This window comes from Phyllostomus hastatus, unplaced genomic scaffold, assembly GCF_019186645.2.
Source record: "Phyllostomus hastatus isolate PE091 unplaced genomic scaffold, TTU_PhHast_1.1 phas_scaffold_114, whole genome shotgun sequence".
In the NCBI taxonomy this organism is placed as follows: Eukaryota; Metazoa; Chordata; class Mammalia; order Chiroptera; family Phyllostomidae; genus Phyllostomus; species Phyllostomus hastatus.
In genome coordinates this window covers 2,072,522-2,096,018 of record NW_025334006.1, presented here as the reverse complement: position 1 = coordinate 2,096,018, position 23,497 = coordinate 2,072,522, and the positions used below count along the sequence as shown (strand labels likewise).

The window sequence follows — 23,497 nt, the reverse complement described above, 5'->3', positions numbered from 1 at the left end:
ATCCATGTCAAATTAGAACCTTCTTGGCTAATATAATTGGTCACACAGGATAAATACTTATTTGTGTCCAAAATAAAGACTCTATATATGTGTCAAGGGCCATTAAAAGAAATGAACTAGATTCCCAGGATTATGGAGGTGCTGATGAGGAGGAGGAGGAGGGAGCGTACCGAATTCAAAGGCAAGAATTAATCTCAGTGGAAAGACATGGACTGAGGGAGAAGAGGTGCCCTGCTGATATCCTAAAAGTCAGTAATGTGCTGCGCAGTGTACGTACAAGGCACATTTTCTCATTTCTCACAGCTTTGTGCGACAGTTCCTAATCCTGATTTCTCAGATGAGCAGATTCAGGTGAAGTAGTAATATGGCCAAAATTGCACACCTGGTAATTAATTTGGCCATAAGCCAGATCTTTTGGGTTCTAAAACCTTACCTTGGCTTGAAAGACTTATTCACCAGTTTATTTCTTTAACTCATATTTGTGCTTACGCTGTTTGTTTGTCATTGGAAGTACAAAGATGGGAAAGATGAATACCTATCTATAAAGCGGTGTGATACATATAAAAATTGTCATAAAAGACACAGGTAGCACAAAAGAGGGTATGGCTCCCTGCTTCTGTGTTTCAGTGAAGGCGAGATGTGGTGCTTGATCAAGAACGCTTCACAGAATAAACTCAAGTTGGACCTTGATGAATGAATAGATATTCACTAGGCAGGCAAGGGAGGTAAAGGGAGACCTCTCAGGATGGGGAACAGTATGTATAAAGTCATAGAGGCAGAAAGCAACATGGCAAGTTTGGGAAAATATAGATTTTGTTGTTAACTGGGGAAACAGCAAGCCATGGTTTAGAAAGGTGAAGATTATAGAAGAAAAGGTATTTTGTACTTGAAATACATTGCCAAAGCAGAGGTTGGAAAGTAAGTTATATAGAGATCAGACGTGTTTCTGACCTCACCAAAGTGAAGGCAGGCCGAAAACATCCTAATGGTTCATGGATTCATTTGTGATGTGCTCAAGAAAGCATTTATATTCATGTTGCCTTAGATAACTTAAGTCTTTTCTGAGCATTTCTGAAATATTTCAAACTTTGATACTTTCTCTGCTTTTTATTCATGATTTTCTTTTCTGTTTCTTTCTAGGCAGAACGTGTTCATGAGTTAAATGAAGAAATTGGTAAGTTGTTGGCCAAAGTAGAACAACTTGGAGCTGAAGGGAATGTGGAAGAATCCCAGAAAGTAATGGATGAAGTAGAGAAAGCACGGGCAAAGAAAAGAGAAGCAGAGGTAACAAAATTCTTAATGTTGGTATGCAGAGCCTTAGTATCTGTACTTATAGAACATATATTTGAGGGGGAATATTCAAAAGTTACTACTATTAAGAAATTAAACCAATTTAAAGATATTTAATTAGTTCATGTCATACTAGTGGGGTATGTATCAAAATTAGTGGTTTTTGGAATTTAGAGCCATTGATATGATGAAATTTATAACTGGTAAATAAAACTAACTAAACTAGGTAGTCACATACAACTGATGCACATGCACTCAGCCACTGCATGTACCTGGTTGCCGTGATACCCTGTCCCCCATTCCACTCCCGTGCAACTATAGCACCCACCCATCTCTTCCCACCTTAGGACAGTCTGCTAGCACCGTGACAGCCTCTTCTCATCTTCCTGCACAGCACAGGTTAAAATCTGAGATCCTGCAGATAAAGCTCTATTTTGTTTGGCTCAAAATTCTATTTTGATGTTTAGAAAATTGAATATCTACATATGGGATTGTATTCTCCACTTTTTGCAATAGTCTTTATTGCTTCTAGCTGCCTTCTGACTGGGGTTAATTTGTTTTTACAGCCTGAAGGCAGGAGCTTAGATAATTGATTTTAGACCATTTAATGCTGTAAGTTCTCTTCTAAGCACAACTATAGTTACATCTCACAGATTTTCATGTCGTGTTTTCATTTTAATTCAGTTCAAAATACTGCATATTTACTAGTACTCCTTGTAATTTCTTCTCTGACCCTAGGGGTTTTCTAGAATGTGTTCAGTTTTTAAATTTTTGGTGATTTTCCCACTTTTTTGTTGTTGTTGTTGTTACTGATTTTAATCTAATTCTGTTACGGTTAGAGAACATCAATGTGATTTCTTTTCTCTAAAATATGTCATCTTCAATATGTCAAAACTTGTTTTGTAGTCCTGTATATGGTCTGTCTGGTGAATTTTCTTAAAATTTATTTTAGAGAAACATTGATTTGTTGTTCCACTTATTTATGTGTTCATCGGTTGATTCTTATATGTGTGCTGACCAGGGATCGAACCCACACCTTGGGGTATCAGGATCATGCCCAAACCCAACTGATCTACCCAGCCAGGTCTCTGGTGAATGTTTTTAACTGCACTTCAAAAGAATGATGTTGTGCCTTGCTATATGTGTATGATGATAGTTGAGTCAACGTAGTTGATTTGTTCAAGTTTTGTATATCCTGTTGATTTTCTGTCTACTTGTTCTGTTTATTGAGAGGAGTGTTGAAGTCTCCCAGCTGTAACTGTGGATTTGTCTATTTATGCTTTCCATTTTGTCATTTTCTGTTTTACTTATTTTGAAGCTGATATTAGGTTAATATATATTTAGGACTGTTACGTCTTTTTGTGTCATTGAACCCTTTATATTTTTGAGATGTTCTTTCATATCCCTGGTTATATCCTTGTTCTGAAATCTTCATTGTCCTATATTAATAAAGCCTCTTTAGCTTTCTCAGTTAAAGTTGTATACTATAAACCCTAGAGAAACTCCTAGGGGAAAGAAAAGAGGCGTAACTCATAGTGAAAATAAAACGCAATCCTAAAAAATACTTAATCGAAAAGAAGGCAGGAGAAAGGGACAAATAACAGATTGGAGATATAGAAAATAAATACAAGGATGGTCAATTTAAACCCAGTGAACAGATAATTACATTACATGTAAATGGTCTAAACATTCCACTTAAAAGGCAGAGATTGTGAGACTGAATTTTTTTTAAAAAGCAGGATTTAGTTATATGCTAGCTACAAGAAATATACTTTAAATATAAAGACACAGATTAAAGGTAATAGGATGGAAAAAGGTACACCAGGTAAGCCATTCTTGATCATTTTAATGTCTTAATATTTAGGGTTTTTTAAATGTAATTTATCAACCCAGACATGAAACATTATGAGTTTTAAAATGCAAAGCATTTTATAGCTAGTTTATTTCCCCAAAAGACTCCCAGGTAATGAAGGCAGCGAGCATTGTTACTTTGCTTCACATGCAGTTGCTGAACTACTGGGGTGCTTTCTGAGAAATTTTCTGTTAGGCACCCATTGTCGTGCGAACATCATAGGGTGCACCGAAACAGACCTAGGTGACACACTAAGCTTTGTGGTGTAGCCTGTTGTTCTGTGAAGAAGGAAAAATCGTTTTTCCTCTACCCTGCTGGGTTCTGGGCTGAGACATCCCTGTAATAAAAGACAGATCAACTAGAGAAAAACAAACAAAAGTTTAGTAACATGTCTACCTCCTGTATACGAGGGAGAGACCCAGGAAAACTGAGTAACGCAAAATGGCGGCTGCTGCTGCCTTAAGTGCCGTCTCCAGCTGAAAACGGACGGACGTGTTGGGGTCAGGGGTCAGCTGTGGGAGGCTTCCTGGAAAAGCACAGTAAAACCAGGGTAAGGCTGTCGTGCAGACTCAAGTCCTCTTTTGCACTGAGTTCTAGATAAAAGATCAGTAAGGTCATTCCCTTCTTCCTGGTATCTGTATTCCCTAGTAAGTGGAGATTTCCCTTACAAATAGGTATTTTACAAAGGATAACTTCTAATTGGTTTTTAGACCTTGTCCTATGTCTGGACTTTCTTAAAGTTAGCCAACCTGAAATAATCCTTACACCAAATACACGTATATTGGGGTGACAGATGCCATTCCCCTACATCTCCTAGGCTGCAAACCTGTACAGTATGTTACTGTACTGAGTACTGTAAACAGGGGTAAGTATTTGTGTAATGTGTTAGGGTGGCTGTAGACATCATTAGGCAATAGACATTTTGAGTTCCATTGTAAGCTTATGGGACCACGATTGTACATGCTGTCCATCACTGATCAGAATGCCTTGGAGTACCTGCATGTTTTGTGCTTTTCATAAAACTTCACAAGTATGTACTTGATGATTTATAGCCGACCTCTGAACAATGCAGGGGTGCCCTCCCAGCCTCCCACAGTAAAAAAAATTAGTAAGTTTTTTACTTCCCCAAAACTAATTTACTAATAGCCTACTGTTGACTGGAAGCTTTACTGGTAACATAAAACAATTGATGAACACAGATTTTATATATTATAGGTATTATATCATGTATTCTTACAATAAAGTAAGCTAGAGAAATGAAAATACATTTATAGTACTATACTGTATTCATTGATATTCTAAGTTTATGTCATCTGTTTATGAGATGAATCACCTTCAGTACCTATGTCAGTACTATCTTAAACAATACAAAACACTGTGTATTTAACATCTCTAACACTAGACTTCAGAAGTGAAAAGGTAACATGAAAAACTTAAGGTGTAACAGTTCATGCTAAAATAATGAAGTAGCAGTGACTGTTTTGTGATAGCCTGGTGCCGCAGTTTTCCCCCTTTCTCATCTCAATTGCGCACATGAGTTACTAAAATTCTGTGGCACGGGATTTTTGGTAAATCTGACAAAAAATAGGTATAATTTTTATCTGTTCACACTGGATAGCTTGTTGTGTTGGTGGTTGTTGGTTTTTTTTTTTTTTTTTAATCCTCAACTGAGGATATATGTATTGATTTTAGAGATAGAGGACGGTAGAGAGGGGACACCGATCTGTTGCCTCCTGTACCCCCTACCGGGACCAAACCCGGAAGCCAGGTCTGTGCTCTGACCAGAGAGCGAACCCGGAACCTTTTGGTGCGCGGGACGATGCTCCAACTGAGCCACCTGGCCAGGGCTGTTGGCTTTTTTTTTTTTTTTTTATTTGAAAATCTAAGGGAAAAGAAGTCGGTGCCCCTGACTAGTCAGGTGTCGCATGTTTTAAAAATTCTTGTGGCACACCACTTCAAAACTGCTGGCCTAGTGCAGTCAGCAAGATTGCTTCTCAGTAGCCTAGCCTGTACAGCCGTGAGTCGTCGTCAAGTTTTTATGTCATACACTGTTCCAGTCATATTCATAGCACAGGATTGGAAATGTTACATTTTTAAAAAATATGTTTTACTGGTTATGCTATTACAGTTGTCCCATTTTTCCTCCTTTATTCCCCTCTGCCCTGCACACCCCCTCCCACCTGCATTCCCCCACTTTAGTTCATGTCAGTGGGTCATACGTATAAGTTCCTTGGTTTCTGTATTTCCCATACTATTCTTAACTCCCCCTGTCTATTTTCTACCCACCATTTATGCTACTTATTCCCTGTACCTTTCCCCTTCTTTCCCCCTCCCATTCCCCCGCTGATAACCCTCCATGTGATCTCCATTTCTGTGATTCTGTTCCTGTGTTTCTTGTTTGCTTAGCTCACTTTTGTTTCTGTTTTAAGTTTGGTTGTTCGTAGTTGTGAGTTTGTTGTCATTTTACTGTTCATTTTTTTTATCTTCTTTTTCTTAGTTAAGTCCCTTAAAAAAACTACTTAACCTGTGATGATAGGCTCATCTGCAGTTTTTCCAGTTATGAGAGAGGCAAACTGTATGGTAATGTAATTCTTTGCAAGCAAGCTTATAAAACAGGAAGGCAACTAACATGTTGTTATACTTTATGTTAAATATCATTCGCTTTATGCCTGTGGAAGGATAGACTCTCCATTTCCATACCAGTCTTGTGCACAGTGTTCTACATGATGACCACTTAGGCCATGATAATGACCATGACCAATGTTATATGCTGTTAGATTTGCCGTACACTTACTAGAGTTTTCACATGAAAGCACATACAGCAGAGAAGTTTAACAACTGTAAGCATGAAGATTACTTACTATTTATTAAGTGGAAGTGGATTATCATAAAGGTCTTCATCCGCACTACCTTCACACTGAGTAGGCTGAGGAGGAGGAAGGGGGCTTGGTCTGTCTTTCTCAGGGGTGCAAAGGCAGAAGAGGTGGAAGGGGAGGCAGGAGGGGCAGGCACACTCAATGTGGCTGTATGGAAATACATCCTAATTTCTGCTGGCTTTTTTGCTTTTTCATTTCTCTGAAAATGCTTCTATATGTTATCAGTCCTACTTCGACTGGTTTAATTTCAGTGGCCATGTCATAGAAGGGTTCATGTCATAAAAGAAGTCAAATGTAGTCTTGAACAATCAGAACACTTCTGCCAAATTATCTAATGTCAGATTTCTGGTGCTGCTTCCATCTCTTCTTCGTCATTGTTTGGTTCTGGTTTGGAAACACTCATCTTTTAATTCCTCTGGTGTAACTGTTGCTAATGTAGCCTGTCCAGGCTGTCACTGTGGGGACCTGCTCCTTGGGAAGTACCCTCTGTCCTTTCAAGCGTTCCTTCTCCATTTGGTGTTGCCAAGCCAAAAAACGAAACTGAAGCTGAGCATTCAGCAGCACAAGCTTTATGCAGTGGCCAGAGAGTGGAGAAGCGGAGTCAAGCTCATAGATCAACTCTTTGTTTTAGAGAAGTCTGGGGGAGATTATGGGGGGGCGGTGGGGGGACGGAGGCATATGCATTAGTTTTCAAGGAATGGGCTAGTCTCTTCCCAGACCTGGGGCACCATCCCTTTTCTTCTTTTACATGGCCCCAGTGGTGTGTCAGCTAGCATGCTAATGTAATATAATCAGGGTGTAATGAACGAGGTTCAGGGTGTCTTGGAGGTCAGGTTCAGCGCCATCTTGGTTCAGGCCCACTCTGGTTGGTTTTTGTTATTTTAGCTCTCTTCCTTCTTTTGGATTTTTCCTGTAACTGAAATGGAAAGAAAGTACAAAATTTTTGACAGCTGGGGCAGCCTACAGGGATGATGACAAAATATTTATTAGCTCTTGAAATTCTCCAAGATCCCTATCTTGAAAAGCTTCGGTCCCACACCTTTTTTGACATACAGTCTATTTCATGGTCTGTTGATTCTTGTAAACCCTGTGAAGTCACACATGACATCTGGACCGTTCCCTCCAGCAGGAATTGATTGTTTTGGGCTTGATGCGTTCCGCAGCTTTTTCTACAACAACCATGCTTCTTCAGTGGTGTGACCCTTCCAGACTCTCGTGATGTTCTCTCTATCCGGGTCCCCTTCCACAGCGTTGGCAGTCCTTTCCCCTGAGCCCCATGTGTGATGAACCTTAAAGATCCTTGTGTCCCCTGATCTAGAGGCTGAGTTAAAATATGAGGTTGGGGGAAAAGTAGACCATTTCAACATCTGCAGGCTGACCTAATGGGGTTCTGAGTGGCCAGGGGCCTTGTCCCATCTCAAAAGAACATTAGAAGGCAGTCCATTACTGGCAAGGTACTTCCTCACTTTGGGGACAAAGCCCCAACGGAACCAGTCCAGAAAAAGTGTTCTCGTTGCGCAGGCCGTCTCACTGTACCTGTACAACCGAGTGCCTGGCGGCAGGTGTTCATCTTTTCATTTCAAGGCTTGGGGCTGAGCAGTTTTTATCCGACTGCATTTGTGCGATACGGTAGTTAGCCTCTCACTTCCTACCTTAAATCCTGGTGCTCACTCCTCTGCCTTACTAATGTCCTTTGTGGCACTTTTTTCCCAGAATAGGGAATTTTCGTGTGCACTAAAAACCTGTTTAAACAGAATCTCTTTCTCAATGATCTTCTTAATGGCATCTGGGAACTTGTCTGCTGCCTCTTGGTTGGCAGAAACTGCTTCTTCTGTTATCTTGACATTTTTTTAAAAGCCAAACCTCTTTTTAAAATTATCAAGCCATCCTTTGCTGGCATTAAATTTTGCAGCTTTATGTCCTTCACCTTCCTTTTGCTTTAAGTTGTCTTATAATGACTTTGCTTTTTCTCAAATCATATTAGAGTCTGTAGGTATGCCTTACAGCAACCCCGTACCCACATAAAATTTGCATTTTCAATACAAGGTAAAAGGGTATTTCATTAAGAAACTCAAGGTTTTTGCACCTGCTGGTGTAGCTGGAGTGATAGCTTCATGCATTTCCTTTTTTTTGTTTTGTTTTCTTTTTAAATGCTGGTTCTTATACTGGGTTTATTTATCTCAAAATGGTGGGCAGCTGCAGCTGCAGACTTCAATTTATGACACCCATCAAGCACCTCAGCTTTTCCTTTCGAAGACATGACTTCTCTCTGCTTCCTGGGTGCACTCCCAGCATCACTAGTGGTACTTCCTGTGGGTCCCATGGTGTTAGTGGAGGTTTAGAGAATTGCACTAAACCTATGAAAATATGCAAGAACCTTGAGAGATCACTTTTTACTGTGATCTGCAGTTTAGTAGAGATGAACCACTCACACATTTGTTGTGAAACATTCTTCAGTTTGGGTTTGTCTGGTTTTTCTTCCTGGTGAGGTTTTTGACGGGAATACCACTGAAGTCATGTCACACCCTGTCAGAAGGCGCGTGTCGGTGGTCTGGCCCGTTTCTGATGATGTTGCCTATTTCTCCACTGTGTTAATAAGTGTTTGGTATTGACACTTTTGAAACTGTAAATATTCTGTTTCCCATCACTTTCTGATTCACAGGTTATTACTGATTTTTGTTTGAATTTATTGATTCTGTTTTAAAGAACTTTCCTGTAGATCCTATCCAGCATTGTCCACCTACATGTCCTTAGCCCAAGCTACACCAAAGCTTGTAATGCTTTAAGCTGTGTATGCTGCTGCCTCAAACAAACATCAGAATTCTGTCAGTAAGGAAAAAAGGGTACAGTGGATACGCAAAGCTGCTAATATTAATTACTGTGTTTCATCAATGAACTTAATTAACATAAAACAGTTGAGTACAAGACATTTAAATCTCAGTAAGGCATCTTTCATCTCTTATTTTGTAGAATATGGAACTCCTGCTTTTAGCAGGAAGTCTGTTATTTGCATGCCCCACCCGCTTTTCCAAAGGGGGAAAATGCCTAGAAGGAAGCTGTGACTATATAGAGGATGTGCATTCCTTCTCTGTGAGCAGATCCTTGACTGACACATAGTTTGGGGATTGCTCCATCTCTTTTTCTTTAAAAAGAAGATTTTATTTCTTTATTTTTAGAGAGTGGGGAAAGGAGGTAGAAAGCAGGGAGAGAAACATTGATCGGTTGCCTCTTGCATGCCTCTAAGTGGGCAACTGACCCGTAAACCCAGGCATGCGCTGTGACCGGAAATCAAACTGGCAACCTTTTGCTTTACAGGTTGATACCCAACCCATTGAGCCACGCCAGCCAGGGCTCATTTTTAACAAAAATGATAGAAAATGGAACATTGCAGAATATTGAGCAAAACCATTTTGGAAAGTTGTGTTCTGTATCATGGTAGATACAGGATAGTTTTTGGCAAAAAGTATTTGAGGCTCTCATTTATCTCCAGTGGAGAGCTCCTGAGACAGAATGGCAGGTAATGGGGAAATCTAATATATTCAGTGACAAGATAGCCATGCTTTTTTGTGTATTCATTAGAAAAATACTCTGTTCATTAGAAAAGTGTATTTTTTTAAAGATTTTATTTATTTACGTTTAGGGAAGGAAGAGAGGGGGAGAGAGAGAGAGAGAGAGTTAGTTAGTTAGTTATCAATGTGCGGTTGCTGGGGGTTATGGCCTGCACCCAGGAATGTACCCTGGCTGGGAATCGAACCTGGGACACTTTGGTTCCCAGCCCGAGCTCAATCCACTGAGCTACGCCAGCCAGGGCTTGAAAAGTGTATTTTTTAATTGTATGACTTTCAATGAGGTTTACATGAATATTGTTTTTCTTTTGTTTAGGAAGTTTATCGGAATTCTATGCCAGCTTCCAGCTTCCAACAGCAGAAGCTTCGAGTCTGTGAAGTGTGCTCTGCCTACCTAGGTCTTCACGATAATGACAGGCGGCTGGCGGATCATTTCGGGGGTAAACTGCACCTGGGATTTATTGAAATAAGAGAGAAGCTCGAAGAATTAAAGGTATATTGTTAAATTATATCTCTCACTTTATCCAGTTTAGCCCCCCTCATTCTTTTATCTGTATTAATTGTCTTTTTGCATAGTGTTCTTGACTGGTTTTATATTTTTTAACAGTTCATACCAAATAGTGTAGATTTTAAATTGAGATACCAGCTGGTTGAATGAATGATGTTTGAGAAACAGAACTTTAAAAATTGCCCCCTTATTCTTGGAGGTAGGAGTTGGATATGACCTGGAAGTAGGAGTCTTAAAACAGATTCCAAACTAATTCTTTTCTACAAAGCTCTATAAATTTATTTATTTATTTTAAACACTTTTTTAATATTATTTATTTTTAGAGAGGGAAGGGAGGGAGAGAGAGAGAGAGAGAGAGAGAGAGAGAGGGGGAAACATCAATGTGTGGTTGCTGGGGGTCATGGCCTGCAACCCAGGCATGTACCCTGACTGGGAATCGAACCTGCGATACTTTGGTTCACAGCCCACGCTCAATCCACTGAGCTATGCCAGCTAGGGCTTAAATTTATTTTTTTTAATTAATATTGTAATATTTACTTCAAAAGAAGATTGAGAAAATGAGTCCAATTTTGATTTGAACTACTTGGCAGTTCTTCACTAAATAGAAAGCCTGTAGGACCTCTACTTTTATTTTACATTCTTGCCTGTTTCAGAAAGGAGTTGGAATTAAACCATTTATTTATTTACTTATTATTTTTTTTTTACTGAATTTATTGGAGTGACACTGGTTAACAAAATATACAGGTTTCACATGCCACAGTTCTGCAACACATGAATGAAACCTATTCTTTTTAAAGGATAATCACTGTCAAATATATGTAAGCTGTTGTAAGAAAGGCAATAGCTCTTACTCATCTTCTGAGTTCTTTTAAGAAGATACGTAAACAAAAAAAGTATTTCTGATGAAGTAAACACAAGCAGAGTTCTTGGTATTCTGAGTAGCTAGGATGATCTTACTTGGCTACGTTTTTTAAAATGACAAAGTGAGTTTCACTATAGCAAATGGTTATTAGACTCTTAAGTTAAAACTCCAAAATGGTACATACTTGAGATTCTTTGTAGATATCTACCAACAGAACTGTTTAGCATTTTACTGGCATTTTTAAAAGCAACAGAATCAGGGTAGTAATTGGAAGGGGCAGAAGACATTTCTATATTGGGAATCATACAGTATGGTGATTTATAATGCTTGATTTCTTTTTAAAAATATAATGTTAGAAAACATTTAGAGGAGAAAAATTTTATAGAACTGATTTTAAAATACCATTAAGAAGTCATGGAGAACTACGAAATTTTACAGATGTTCCCAGAAATGAAAGCTTTTGAAAACCAGACTTGTAAGCCTAATGATGGTACCTGTCAAGATTGAATGGTTCCTAAGCAGATTTTGATGTTACCTGTGCAATATTGGAAACCAGATATGGTGAAGTATAGGATAATGCTCATTAAGAATGGACCCAATAAATAATGCTCCTCATTTATTACTATTTAAACTGTCATTTTTTTAAAGAGAGTTGTAGCTGAGAAGCAGGAGAAAAGAAACCAGGAACGCCTGAAGCGAAGAGAAGAAAGGGAGAGAGAAGAAAGGGAGAAGTTGCGGAGGTATGGAGTGATTGATGGATTGAGTAGGCCAAGTGTGTGAAGTCGAACAACTGGGCTCTGAAAAGAGATGTGATTGGTACAGGGTTTCAGGCGGTAATAAATGTGGGCCTGGGAAGTTTCTGTTTACTCTTTAAAATGTTACCATGCAAAAACAATGTTTATGCAAGGATGTTAACTATGGCCATTCAAGGCAAGGTGTTTTCCTTCCAAGTGTGTGGAAGAGGTAATAAAGAGTGCCTCACACCTTTATATTTTGTAAGACATGCGAAAAAAATCCTTCTAGCCCTCTGATTTTCATAATGGGCTAGATTTGTACCAGGTTGTCACAGAACTATTGTTATTTTTATGATATATTTTATACTTGATAGAAGGTTTGGCTTCTTTGTTTTATTGATTGTTTTAGTTTATATTTTTATTCTATATTCAATTCTAGGAGCTATAAATGATTAAATTTTATTAATAAAAGATAAATATAAATATTTATATATTGGCATTCATTAGTTGATAGAATCATGCAACTCTTCCTATTTACAATGTTTAAATGTTCTGGGTCAACACTGGTGACAAATTGTGTCGTACCATGCTGGCAACATTCCTTGTGCCCGGTGCTTGTGACTCCCTTCACCACTTCGGAACGGGCAGGCGTGCCACAGAAGATTTACCTGTAGTTCTCACTTACAGTGCTCCCTTAACTGTGCAACATTACACGTCTCTGAAGTTTAAATACCTTTTCTTCAGCAGATGTGCCTCAGTTCATTGAAACCCTCTGTAATATGTGTGGGTTCACACCAACTTCCTCCCTGCTTTGAGCACTGACTTCATTCATCAGTTCAGACATCTTGCACTTACAGCGCTGTGAAATTTGGCTTATAGCACTGAAACAATAGAATGAGACACAGCTGCCTGGGGAGGGCTTCCTTTTTAGGGACGTGCTGTCATTCCTCTGTTGATGGAAATGTTCTCCATGCACCACAAGTTTTACCTTAGAGCTTCATCTCCGTTCTCTTTCTGTACACTCCGATGGTAATATTGCCCGACACTGTAATATTTAAAACAATGTAAATGAAATCTCAGTCTAAGTTAAAATTCAACTGAATGTAGTGCCATTCACAGAAATGATTCAACTGAGGTGAGTCGGGTGGGAAAAGTTCTTTGCAGGACTGTGCTTTTTCATTTGTTGCCACCCGGCAGACTTCTTTTAACAGTGATTATAAAACGTAATGTATTTCAGTAATGTCTTTAAAAAGTGTTTTAAGCCTGTCTATGAATTTAAGGATATATTGTAACTAAGTATGGAAGATGAGGAAATTGCAAGTGAGTTCAAAATTACACAAGATAGAATTCCAGCTATGGTTATTGAAAAGAGTAATGATAAAAATCACTGTGTTTTACTGAGTGGTGTTTCCCAGGCACTGTGCTAAGAATTTGCTTCTAGTAGTTCATCTAATCCTTACAACCCCTGTTTTACAAATAGCAGACTAAGCTGAGGGGGGATGTATATCATCTGCCAGCAGTCACACAGATGGTGGGTGGTGGAACCACAGTTGAAACTTCGTCAGGCAGAGTCCAAAGCCGTGCTTCACCCCTCTGTACAGTCTCCACAGAAACATCCCTGCAGCCCTACTAACCATAATGTCAGTGATTACTATTTATTGACTGTTAACTGTGTGCCAAGAAATGTAAGATTGTGTTGTGTAAACGTGTTACGTGTCATGTTAAGAAACATTTTGTGCGATCAGTTTGGGTGTTCTAGGGATTATAGTCTGAGGTTGCAGATCCAAAGTTTATGTACCTCAGATCATAGAAGTTTTACTCTGTTCCCAGGGGGAAAGGAGAAATGACAGAGAGATAAGTAACAGAGAATGTTTTCAGGGTCAGAAGGTGGTTTCTGGAGAATGAGTGAGTGAGTCGTGACGCACTGTGTTTCAGTCTCCGAGGAGCACGGTCTTTCTGACGAGCCAGACATCCCAGTTAAGAGCTCGTATGCCAAAATGGGGACATCTGTAGAGGTTTTTTTACATTTTGAAAAATTTCATTTGCATACACACATGCCTTATATTTATAAATTATAAAAATTAAAATCAGGAAGAATGTTACTTTAAGAGCACATTGTCCTTATTCTCGTTTATAGTTACTTTTCTAAAAATAGACCTTTTCTTTTTTTTTCTTATTTTAGGTCTCGATCACATAGCAAGAATCCAAAAAGGTAGGTGTGATACAAGTTAAGTGTAAGTACTGAAGCTCTGTTTTTCAGAGACAGTTGCTATAGATTAAATATCTTTTACAAGTGAACAGGAGTACATTTAAATAGATTAGTACATTTAATATTTTATAGTTCAAGCTTGAGCAATATTATTTGAGAAGAAACTGGTCAGAAGATACTTGTGTACTACAGTTTTGTTTTATCAGAGTGAAATTATATACAATGCCCTGGAGTTAGAGGAAAAGCTAAAAACATTTCAGAATTTTTTTTTTAGATTTTATTTATTTTTAGAGAGAGGGGAAGGGAGAGAGAAAGAGAGGGAGAGAAACATCAATGTGAGAAAGAAACATTGGTTGGCTGCCTCTTGCACACCCCCAACCAGGGACCTGGCCCACAGCCCAGGCATGTGCCCTGACCAGAAATTTAACCAGCGACCTTTTGGTATGCAGACCAGCGCTCAATCCACTGAGACACGCCAGCCAGGGAAGAACATGTCTTTAAAATTTTCTTTAGAAGCTCAGAGTAAATATGTGACTGGATTTATTTTAAAAAAATCAATTTGGGCCGGTTTGATTCCCAGTCAGGGCACACCCCCCAGTGTGGGGGCACACGAGAGGCAACCACACATTGATGTTTCTCTCCCTCTCTTTCTCCTTCCTTTCCCTCTCTCTAAAAATAAATAAATAAAATCTTTTTAAAAAATCAGTTTGGGTGGCGCATCTAAGAAACACATTCTAAGGGGTTGTACCTGTTGAAAATGTAAGTCGGTTAAGTAGTTGGATACCTTTTTGAATGAGGGGTTCGTGCTGGGTTGTGAGGAGAAACTAAAATGTTCAGGTTATGCCTCCCTCTTGATGTTATATGAGCTTATGACTTACCGTTTGTGACTGATCACAAAATCTTTAAAGGGTACTTGAGCCTTAAAGAGGAAGGCAACTCGGTAACACTTTTCTTTGACTTTTGGGTTTAATATTTGTAGGTGTTTTGAAACCTTTCTTTACAATTTTTACTAGTTACTGGTATTTTTTTTCCTATCTGAGAGAGGTGGGAAAACATGTTGGGTTTCATCATTCTTAATTTTTCACCTGCCGGTCTCACTCTTATCCTTGAACCTTTCTCATGAATTTATTCCCACCTAGAATGCCCTTTCTTGTTCTTTTTCAAATACTGTTATTCCTCTTGTTTGGATCACATCTTTTTGAAATGTTCTGAAAACTCTTAACTCTAAGAATAACTGTTTCCCAAGAGCTTTCCTCTGTATACCAGCGCATTTGTCATTATGAAAGAAGTATTTGTTTACCTACTTACTTACTTTTGGAGAGAAGGGAATAGTGGGAGAAAAAGAGGGAGAGAAACTGATTGGTTGCCTCTTGCACGTGCCCCACCTGGGGACGGGGCCACAACTCAGGCACGTGCTCTGACGGAGAGTCAAACCGTTGACTTGTTGCTTTGCAGGACACCTCCCGACCGAGCCACACTGTGCTTTTAAGACCCTTCATGCTTTTTAGAATCTCCCAGTTCTTTTTCTAAAATCTAAAAACAGCTAAGATATTAATAACCAAAACCAGTTGGGTTAGCTAATTTATATTGCTGTGAGTTTCTCAAATCCAGAATGAGAAGTATAAACATTAAATGATGATTCTGTTCTGTTTACTGGTTGATGAATGCAAGCTGGTTATTTGTTGAAAAATATATTTAAACTGTCTGTACATAGAACATCTTTAGGTAATCAGACCAGAAATTTAATTTCAACCACGCTAGTCCAAGCCTCTTATCTCTGTATATTTTGACACCATCTTACCTGGTCTCTAATTTCTATACTTGACTCACTCCCTTTCTGTAACTCAGTCTGTTTTTCACACATCAACCACAATGAGCTTTTTAAAAAGTGAAATAAATCATGTCAGCTCTGTTCAGGTATTCCTCTTGAACTGTGTTCAAATCCTCCAAAGGTACTCCATTTCCCTTCTACCTGTCTGATGCCCACGTGTCTGTGTAGACATCATTCTGGAATATACATGGTCAGTGAAGGTAGGCTATAGTTGTTCGTATGGGAAATACAGTAATTAATAAATAAGAGGACAAGGCTAAACTCTGTGTTTCTCATACTCACAACTGTAAACCTACTCTTTCCCACCCTTGGATGCCCCATGAGGTTTAGGACTTTAATTGTTGCTCAATCTCCTTAGTGCCCAGAACAGCGCAGTAGGCATCCAGTAAGTATTTTTGAATGGATGGTTAACTTTAAAAATGAATGAAATTACAGATTGGAAGAAATAGATGTTATAATAGCTCAAAATGAGTGATTAAACAATATATCATTTGGTAAAACTTATATTGAATGAATTTTATGTTCTTTTCCTGCTTCTTATGAGAAATACTCAGTTGTGGAAATACTCTGTTCAGCTGTGGTTGATGTTATGTGTGCAGTGTGTGCCTTTCTTTGACTGTGGTGTTCACATACACTGAATGCTTTTAAACTTCACCTAACAACATAATCATTGGAAAATAAACTCAGGCCTTCGCTGCTGTGGCTCAGTGGATTGATTGCTGGCCCGCAGACTGAAAGGTTGCCAGTTTGATCCCCATTCAGAGCACGTGCCTGGGTTGCTTAGGTCTGCAGTTGGGGGCATGCGAGAGGCAACCAGTTGATGTGTCTCTCCCTCTTTCTCCTGCCTTTTACTTCTCTCTAAAAATAAAGTCTTTTTTTAAAAAGATGTTTCATAAAAGAATAAAAATGTTTATGGCTTTTTTAAAAATAAAATAAATTCAGTTTGGTAACTGGAACAGCTGAATGTGCATTTGAACTCACTCTATCAAATGAAGTGACTCTTTGAACAAAGTGCATGCCTTTCTTTCTCTTGCCCTCCCTCAGTGGTCCTGGTTCTGCAGATGCCGTCCCCACCCTCCCCGTGCTTGCTGCACAAGTTAGTTCTGTGGCCCAGTGCAGACTACAGAGAACTACTTGGTTTTTCCCACCCAGCTTCTTCAAAATGTTTTTTCTCTCCATTCATATACTTGTAAATACGTTTTTTTTTTTTTACAGCTTTAAGTAAAATTGTCTAAAACGATTTATGCATGTTAGTTTTTTCTTCCAACTAAATAATGCACTATGTGTCTTGATTATACTATGACTGAGCATATTGTGGACAAACGTACTTCAGTGGTTATATAAAACCTCTCTAATTCAGAGAGTTACTTTATTTTTTTAATTTTAATCCTTACCCGAGGACATACCTATTGACTCTAGAGAGAGTGGAAGGGAAGGGAAGGAGAGAGAGACATGGATTGTTTGCCTCTCCTGCAAGCCCTCTCCAGAGACCAAACCTGCAGCCTTGGCATGTGCCCTGCCTGGGAATTGAGCCCGTGACGTTTCAGTTGACCGGGATGATGCTCCAACCAACTGAGCCAGGATGGTCAGGGCTAATCAGAGAGTTTTAACAGTACTCTTTTTCATGCCTCTCCTTCCTTCTGTCCGTTTCCGTCAGGTACACACCATGTCTAAATTGTACTAAAAGTCTTAGAAGTTTAAAGAAAATTAATTCCATAAAGCATCTAGATAATACAATCTCTGGGGAGTGGTAGTGGTATAGATCGTTTCCTTCCCTTTTTATATTCCTAATGCAAATTTATACAGTATTGATTGGTCTCTGAGAGCTAGCATTAGTTTTTGTCTTGAAATTCTAGTATGTAGTTATTTAAAACACCATCAATTTATTTTAGTGTAGATTTAGCTGACTTGAAACAGAATTGGCATTAAGCAAAGCCACTGAGGGATAGTTTCTGTTTAAAGAAGAGGCTTTAGTGAATGAACATTGTAACTAAGTGAAATAATTTTTGTAGATCCAGGTCCAGAGAGCACCGCCGACATCGGTCTCGCTCCATGTCGCGGGAACGGAAGAGGAGAACTCGATCCAAATCTCGGGAGAAACGCCACCGCCACAGATCTCGCTCTAGCAGCCGAAGCCGCAGCCGCAGCCACCAGAGAAGTGGGCACAGTTCTAGAGACAGGAGCAGAGAGCGATCCAGGAGGAGGTACTGAGGTGTCCGTAAGAGGACATGGAACTACCTTATGGTTTTGAATTGGAATACTATTGGTTTGAAACTTGCATCCGGTGATATGTACACATTTGTGTGGGTGTATAACAGTGTTTTCCCTGATTGTATGGGTAGTTCAGAAAGAATATACTTATGAGCCAGAGTAAGAAATTGGAACAAATATTTGCAGAGGTTATTGCTTTTCTCTGCGTAGTGTCTTGGTGGGAAAAAAGTACTTTATGGGCAAATAATTTTAGGTACCAATAGTCTTCAAGTTTTTTCTGTATGTGTTGATGAATTACAGGCTCTGAGAAGTCCTTTCATTAAGATTGTTTAGCTTTGTTAGACATTGTTTTCCGTACTTCTTTGAGCCGGTGCACTTTTTCAGAGCAGACACGTCTAGTATATTCTTTTTTAATCTGCACAATGGGTATGCATTGTTATATACAGTTGGCTTGACAGGGCAGATTTGGAATCTTAAGGAAGTTAGGTTCCTTAAGGAAGGAATTTCCACGCATGAAAATTCAAAAGATACAAGGAGGGCCAGGGAGAAGTTCAAGGACCTGGATATCTAATTGGGACAAAGGGTTAGAATGTGGCAGAGCCTCAGCACTCACCGTCTCTATGGAAGAAACTTCCAAAACTCCTCAGGTCACATGATGGCCCTTAAGCCAGTTCATTTCCGTTGAACATAAACCACACTTAAAATTTCTTTTTTCTTGACAACTCTTCTTAAATATAGGATTTTTTGAGTGCCTAGTATCTACTAGTCATAAATTTTTTATGGATTACTCCACATAAAGCCCATGACAGAACCCACAGAAAACTGTTTAAACTTTCTGGGTTTTGTTTTGTTCTTTTTAACTCCCAACCAGCCATTCCCTGAATCCACTCACAAGCTGAGTTAGTTAATAGGCTGTCAATCAATATTTATTGTATTCTTGCCTTGTTTCAACTAGCTCTTTTTTCCCCAGCTTTTTATAAAGTTGGCAAATAAAATTCTAAGATATTTAAAGTGTACACTGTGGTGATTTGATGTACGTGTACATTATGGAAGGTTTCCCACCGCTAGTTAATGAACACATCCAGCACCTCTTTGGTGAGAACATTTAAGTTCTCTTCTCTTAGTGAACCAAGCAGTTCTTAAGGTGTCTCTAATCAGAAAAAATTGTATACTTTGTACTGTAGGTCTAGCAAATGATAATGAAATAATGTAGCTGAGCCACTTTATTCAGCTGAGTGAGAACACAGGACTAACATCTCTGACAATAATCAGACTGATATAAAACCGAGTATATTATAAAGTGCTGAACTGTGTATCATAGAGTACATGGTAGAGGCATTTGGATGAAGGGAATACCAGAGTAATAAAAAATGGCTTCAGATAATGGATAGAACCCAAATAAAGTGGGTATAATTTGAATAGGTAAAACCAGGTAGGAGAAGGAGACTACAGATAGAGTGAGTATCGGGCAAATGCGGAGAATGAGCAGGGAATTTATAAGGGACAATTCCTGATAGCGTGACTTGTAGGCCACTTAATCTCATATTCTTTAAACTGTGGGCAGAGTGCAGTGCCCAGCAAAACACATTTAAAAAATATCCTCCGTGACTCTTACCTGCACTGTAAATTTTGGTAGTCATTCTGCCAGTTGATGGAAGGTCTAGGCCCAGGGGTATCCAGCCTTTTGGCATCTCTGGGCCACACTGGAAGAAGAGTTGTCTTGGGCCACATGTTAAATACACAGACACTTAAGGAAAACAAAGAAGTCTCATAACATTTTAAGTAAATTTTTGATTTTGTGTTCAGCCACATTCATAGCCATCCTGGGCCTCAGGTTGGACACTCCTGGCTCTAGACAGTTTCCTTTGAGAGCCTGCCCACCTTCCATTGTTTCTGGCGTCTCACCTCCTAAATATCTTGCCCGGCATTGTGGATGGAAGGGATGTTCACCTGAGCTTGTGTTTGGTCTCTGGCGCCTCCTGAGTTCATGAAGCTGGGTAGGAGCGTTTCCCACTGAACACACGGCAGGCACCTCTGCTACATTTCTAGCATGTTCCTACAGAGGACTATTTTTGTAAAACTGTTTAAAGTTTTGCTTTTCTCTAGAGCACTTCTAATGTTGATATTCACATTACTGTCTTTCAAAGCAACATTTTTTACCAAAAATTAGCAGGCAATTGCTATTAAAACCTACATGTTATTATACATACACAAGCATAAAGTTATTGCTACATATTTGATTTTAATTTTCAAGGTAAAAATCTCAGTTAAGTCTTTTATGATATGCTGTTCTCCTGCCCCAGCTGAAGTAGTGGTCTCTGATATAAGTACAGTCTGTTTGTGACCTTTCCCTGGCAGCAGTCACCCTTGGCAAAGGAGGGCTATTTGCATTTTTCTGCTTCCTGCTCTGTTCAAACATACAGTGCGGCCCCCAGAGCCAGGCCACTTGGTTTCAGTGGCCTTGGCCATGTCATCTAATGATCCCACCTTTCTTTTCCCATCTACTAAGTAGAGCTAGTTAAGAGTACCTGCTTTGTTAGGGTTAGTGGCAGTCCGAGCGAGATAGGGAGTGGAAACTGCTTGTGTATACACATTGTAATTGCTCACGAAGCAGTAGTTGATGCTCATCTCATAGTTGATTTTCAGTTGTTATCACTGACCTCTTAGTCTTCATATTCCATTCTTACAAAGATTATGGGTAGGATGAGTGTAACCGGATATGTGCACTGTGTGGGTTTTTTTTTACACATCATTTTTAAATTAAGCTTATTAAAACCTTAATAAGTAGAATGCTTCTAGTTGACATTACTTTATCTTTCAGCCTTTTTGGTTTAATCCTTAATTATATTTCTAAAACTGAGTATAATAGTAATTCTTTCCTGCCTTAGAAGTTGAAAGTATTACTTAATCAGACCTCAGATCTAAATTCTGAACATGGGTTAAGTGAGATGATTATATAGAAGTATCATGTCACCTGTAAAGAATGAAATAAACGTAATATGTGTTTCTGATTCATTCTAGATGTTGAAAGTATAGAAGATTTCATATTAATTCTGATCCTGTGATGTCCTTTGGTTTTTCTTCTGACTGAATCTCTGATATGACCTTGTTTTGTTATTTACCTTTTTGAAGTTGGGTGTGGTAATGGAGAGATGGTATTAAGAAACAGTTATGGTTAATCAAGATTTGTTGTAGTGTGATCATCTTCCTCTGTCTTCCATTCTGATTTTTTTCTTTGGTTGAATGAGCTAACTCAGGAGGAGTAAAGCACATTTTAAAAATAATAAATGTTTACCATGTCATTAATTGAGTAGTTCTCTTACCTAAGTTACCCACAGGTCAAATCTGGCCCTCTAGCTTGTTTCTGCATAGGCAGCAAGCTCCGGATGGTTTTTACATTGTTTAAAGGGTTGATAAAAAACAGAAAAGGGAGACGAGTATGCCAGAGACAGTATGTGACCACAACACCTGAAACCTGTACTCCCCGACCAGACGGCAGGAGAGGTTTGCAGACCCTGTGTGAGACACTGATTTCCATCCAATTTGGGATCTACACTCTATTACATGTTTTTTAATTGGGTAATACCTTTGGCTTTTGAAAGGTATTGTCTGTGATTCTTATACTAAATACCTTTACTAAGCATTAGAGAATCGTTTTGATTGCCTCCAAGACAAGGAGAGTATCCTATAACTCATCATTTTAGCATGTGGTTTTCGACTTTAGCTATTTGTGTTCGCTCGTGTCCTTGTTTTAGACCCTTACCAAATATGGTGGTGCTCTTTTCTGTCAGAAAACCAACTCCTATCTTTTTGGATGTATTCTGTATATCTTCAGCTATCGATACCTTAATATTTATCCGATTCTTTCATTTGGATTTTGGGTTTCCCAACACATTTTGCTCCTCAAATTAATATTTTTCAGATCCTCAAAAGAAAGATTCAGAGACCAAGACTTAGCATCACGTGACAGAGACAGGAATTCAAGAGACAGATCACCTCGTGACAGAGATCGAAAAGATAAGAAGCGGTCCTATGAGAGCGCTAATGGCAGATCAGAAGACAGGAGGAGCTCTGAAGAGCGCGAAGCAGGGGAGATATAATTAGCTCTGTACATGTCCTCAGTCCTTAAGCTTCCTCTGGAGTCACATACTATTGTTTAGTTTACAGCCGCTCGGGGGGACGCAGTGAGCAGTTCCACACACCGGTCCAGCTAGGCTAGATGCACAGTTTCCAGCTCGATCTGAACTGAGCGTGTTTTCCTTGATGAAGCCTCAGACTGCACCCATAGTTCCCGGTGAACCTGTAATCCAGTTCTGAAAGTGTTCAACACAGTTTTATATACCAGAAAGATGCGAATGTCTTTGTTCTTTCTAGTAGAAGTGAGAACAAACGAATTGTGTTACTTGCCTTGGGGTTTTTGAACATTTGTAAAAATGCTGTCTTCCTTTCTAGTCCAAACAGCGCAGCTTTGGGGATTTTGCTTTTTAATCCTTCTTCCTCTGACTTTTGTATCCCCTACCCACCCTCTAATTTTAAGAGAAAGGGGGTCAGGGAAGCAATATAGCTTCTGTTCTAAGGTTCTTTTCCCATTAATAACTAGCTGATTACAGTTCAGAGCATTTATACTGGAATGTGTGCTGGAGAAATTTAAATACTGGGAATTTTTTTTTAGTTTGTTTAGGGTTGGAAGTTGAACAGCTCTTGCATTACATATACTTTGCTTTTTTATTGACAATTGGAAATCAACTAAGTCTTGATTTTTCTGTTGTATTGAATTACTACTACGTTCAGGGTGTTTTGAAAATGGGGTGGGGACAGGGACTTTTTCATAAGCACTTCTGTTTTATTTTGTGTGTGTGGAATATAAAGACTATACCCTTATTGTAAAAAAACATTAATAATGAAATGAAACAGTCACCACCACCATTACTATTAAACTGTAACCTGTCTAGTAAATTGTCACTAGAACTACTTGCTGTGGGCATTTCTTTTATTCTTTTATATCATTACTAGTGCCTTACTGTGCAAGGCACCAAAGGAGATACACACACACTCCCGAAGATTCAAGCCGAACTGCTGTTCACCTGGGTCCCTGGCCGACATACTTCAGGGCTGTCTGTACATCCGCTTCCGCGAAGGACTGGACCTGCAGAAGAAACTGGGTTTTTCATTTGCTTTTGTTTTGTATTTCTTCTTATTCGGCAAACTGAAATAAAAACATGGTATAACCAATGTAATGAGACTAGCAGTTTCTGCATTGAAAGCTATAGATACCCACTGTGATTTAAACAAGTGTCACTTGTGATTCTAGAAAATCCGAGTAACCAAAATACATCAAGGACTGAAATGAGTGTCTGTGAGTACAGTTAACTGAGATCACCTTTTAAGAACTAGTTTTGATTTGTTCCCCTAAGTGGCAAATGCGAGGTCCCGGAACGTGGGCCTCACATTGGCTTTACAGGGTGTGAGTCCGAGGCCCACCTGCGTCACTGGTTGCTGAGGGACCGTTGGTCTCCGCACTGTTCCTAGTGGTCTGCGCTCCTCCCTTAGATCCCTGC

At 39.2% G+C, this 23,497-nt stretch overlaps 1 protein-coding gene across 8 annotated transcripts in view; it reads left to right on the top strand.

The window, feature by feature from the left end:
- The window catches only part of LOC123829829 (putative RNA-binding protein Luc7-like 2), a 62,910-nt gene extending 39,739 nt beyond the window's left edge, over positions 1–23,171 (top strand). For all 8 annotated transcript variants that reach the window (XM_045855765.1, XM_045855766.1, XM_045855768.1 and 5 more), the window contains 6 exons: positions 1,141–1,284; positions 9,901–10,077; positions 11,603–11,694; positions 13,871–13,900; positions 17,741–17,932; positions 21,862–23,171. In XM_045855765.1, the coding sequence (XP_045711721.1) occupies positions 1,141–1,284; positions 9,901–10,077; positions 11,603–11,694; positions 13,871–13,900; positions 17,741–17,932; positions 21,862–22,039 (813 nt within the window). In that variant the 3' untranslated portion in view covers positions 22,040–23,171. The remainder of the gene's footprint in view (positions 1–1,140; positions 1,285–9,900; positions 10,078–11,602; positions 11,695–13,870; positions 13,901–17,740; positions 17,933–21,861) is intronic.
- Positions 23,172–23,497: the final 326 nt, after the last annotated feature.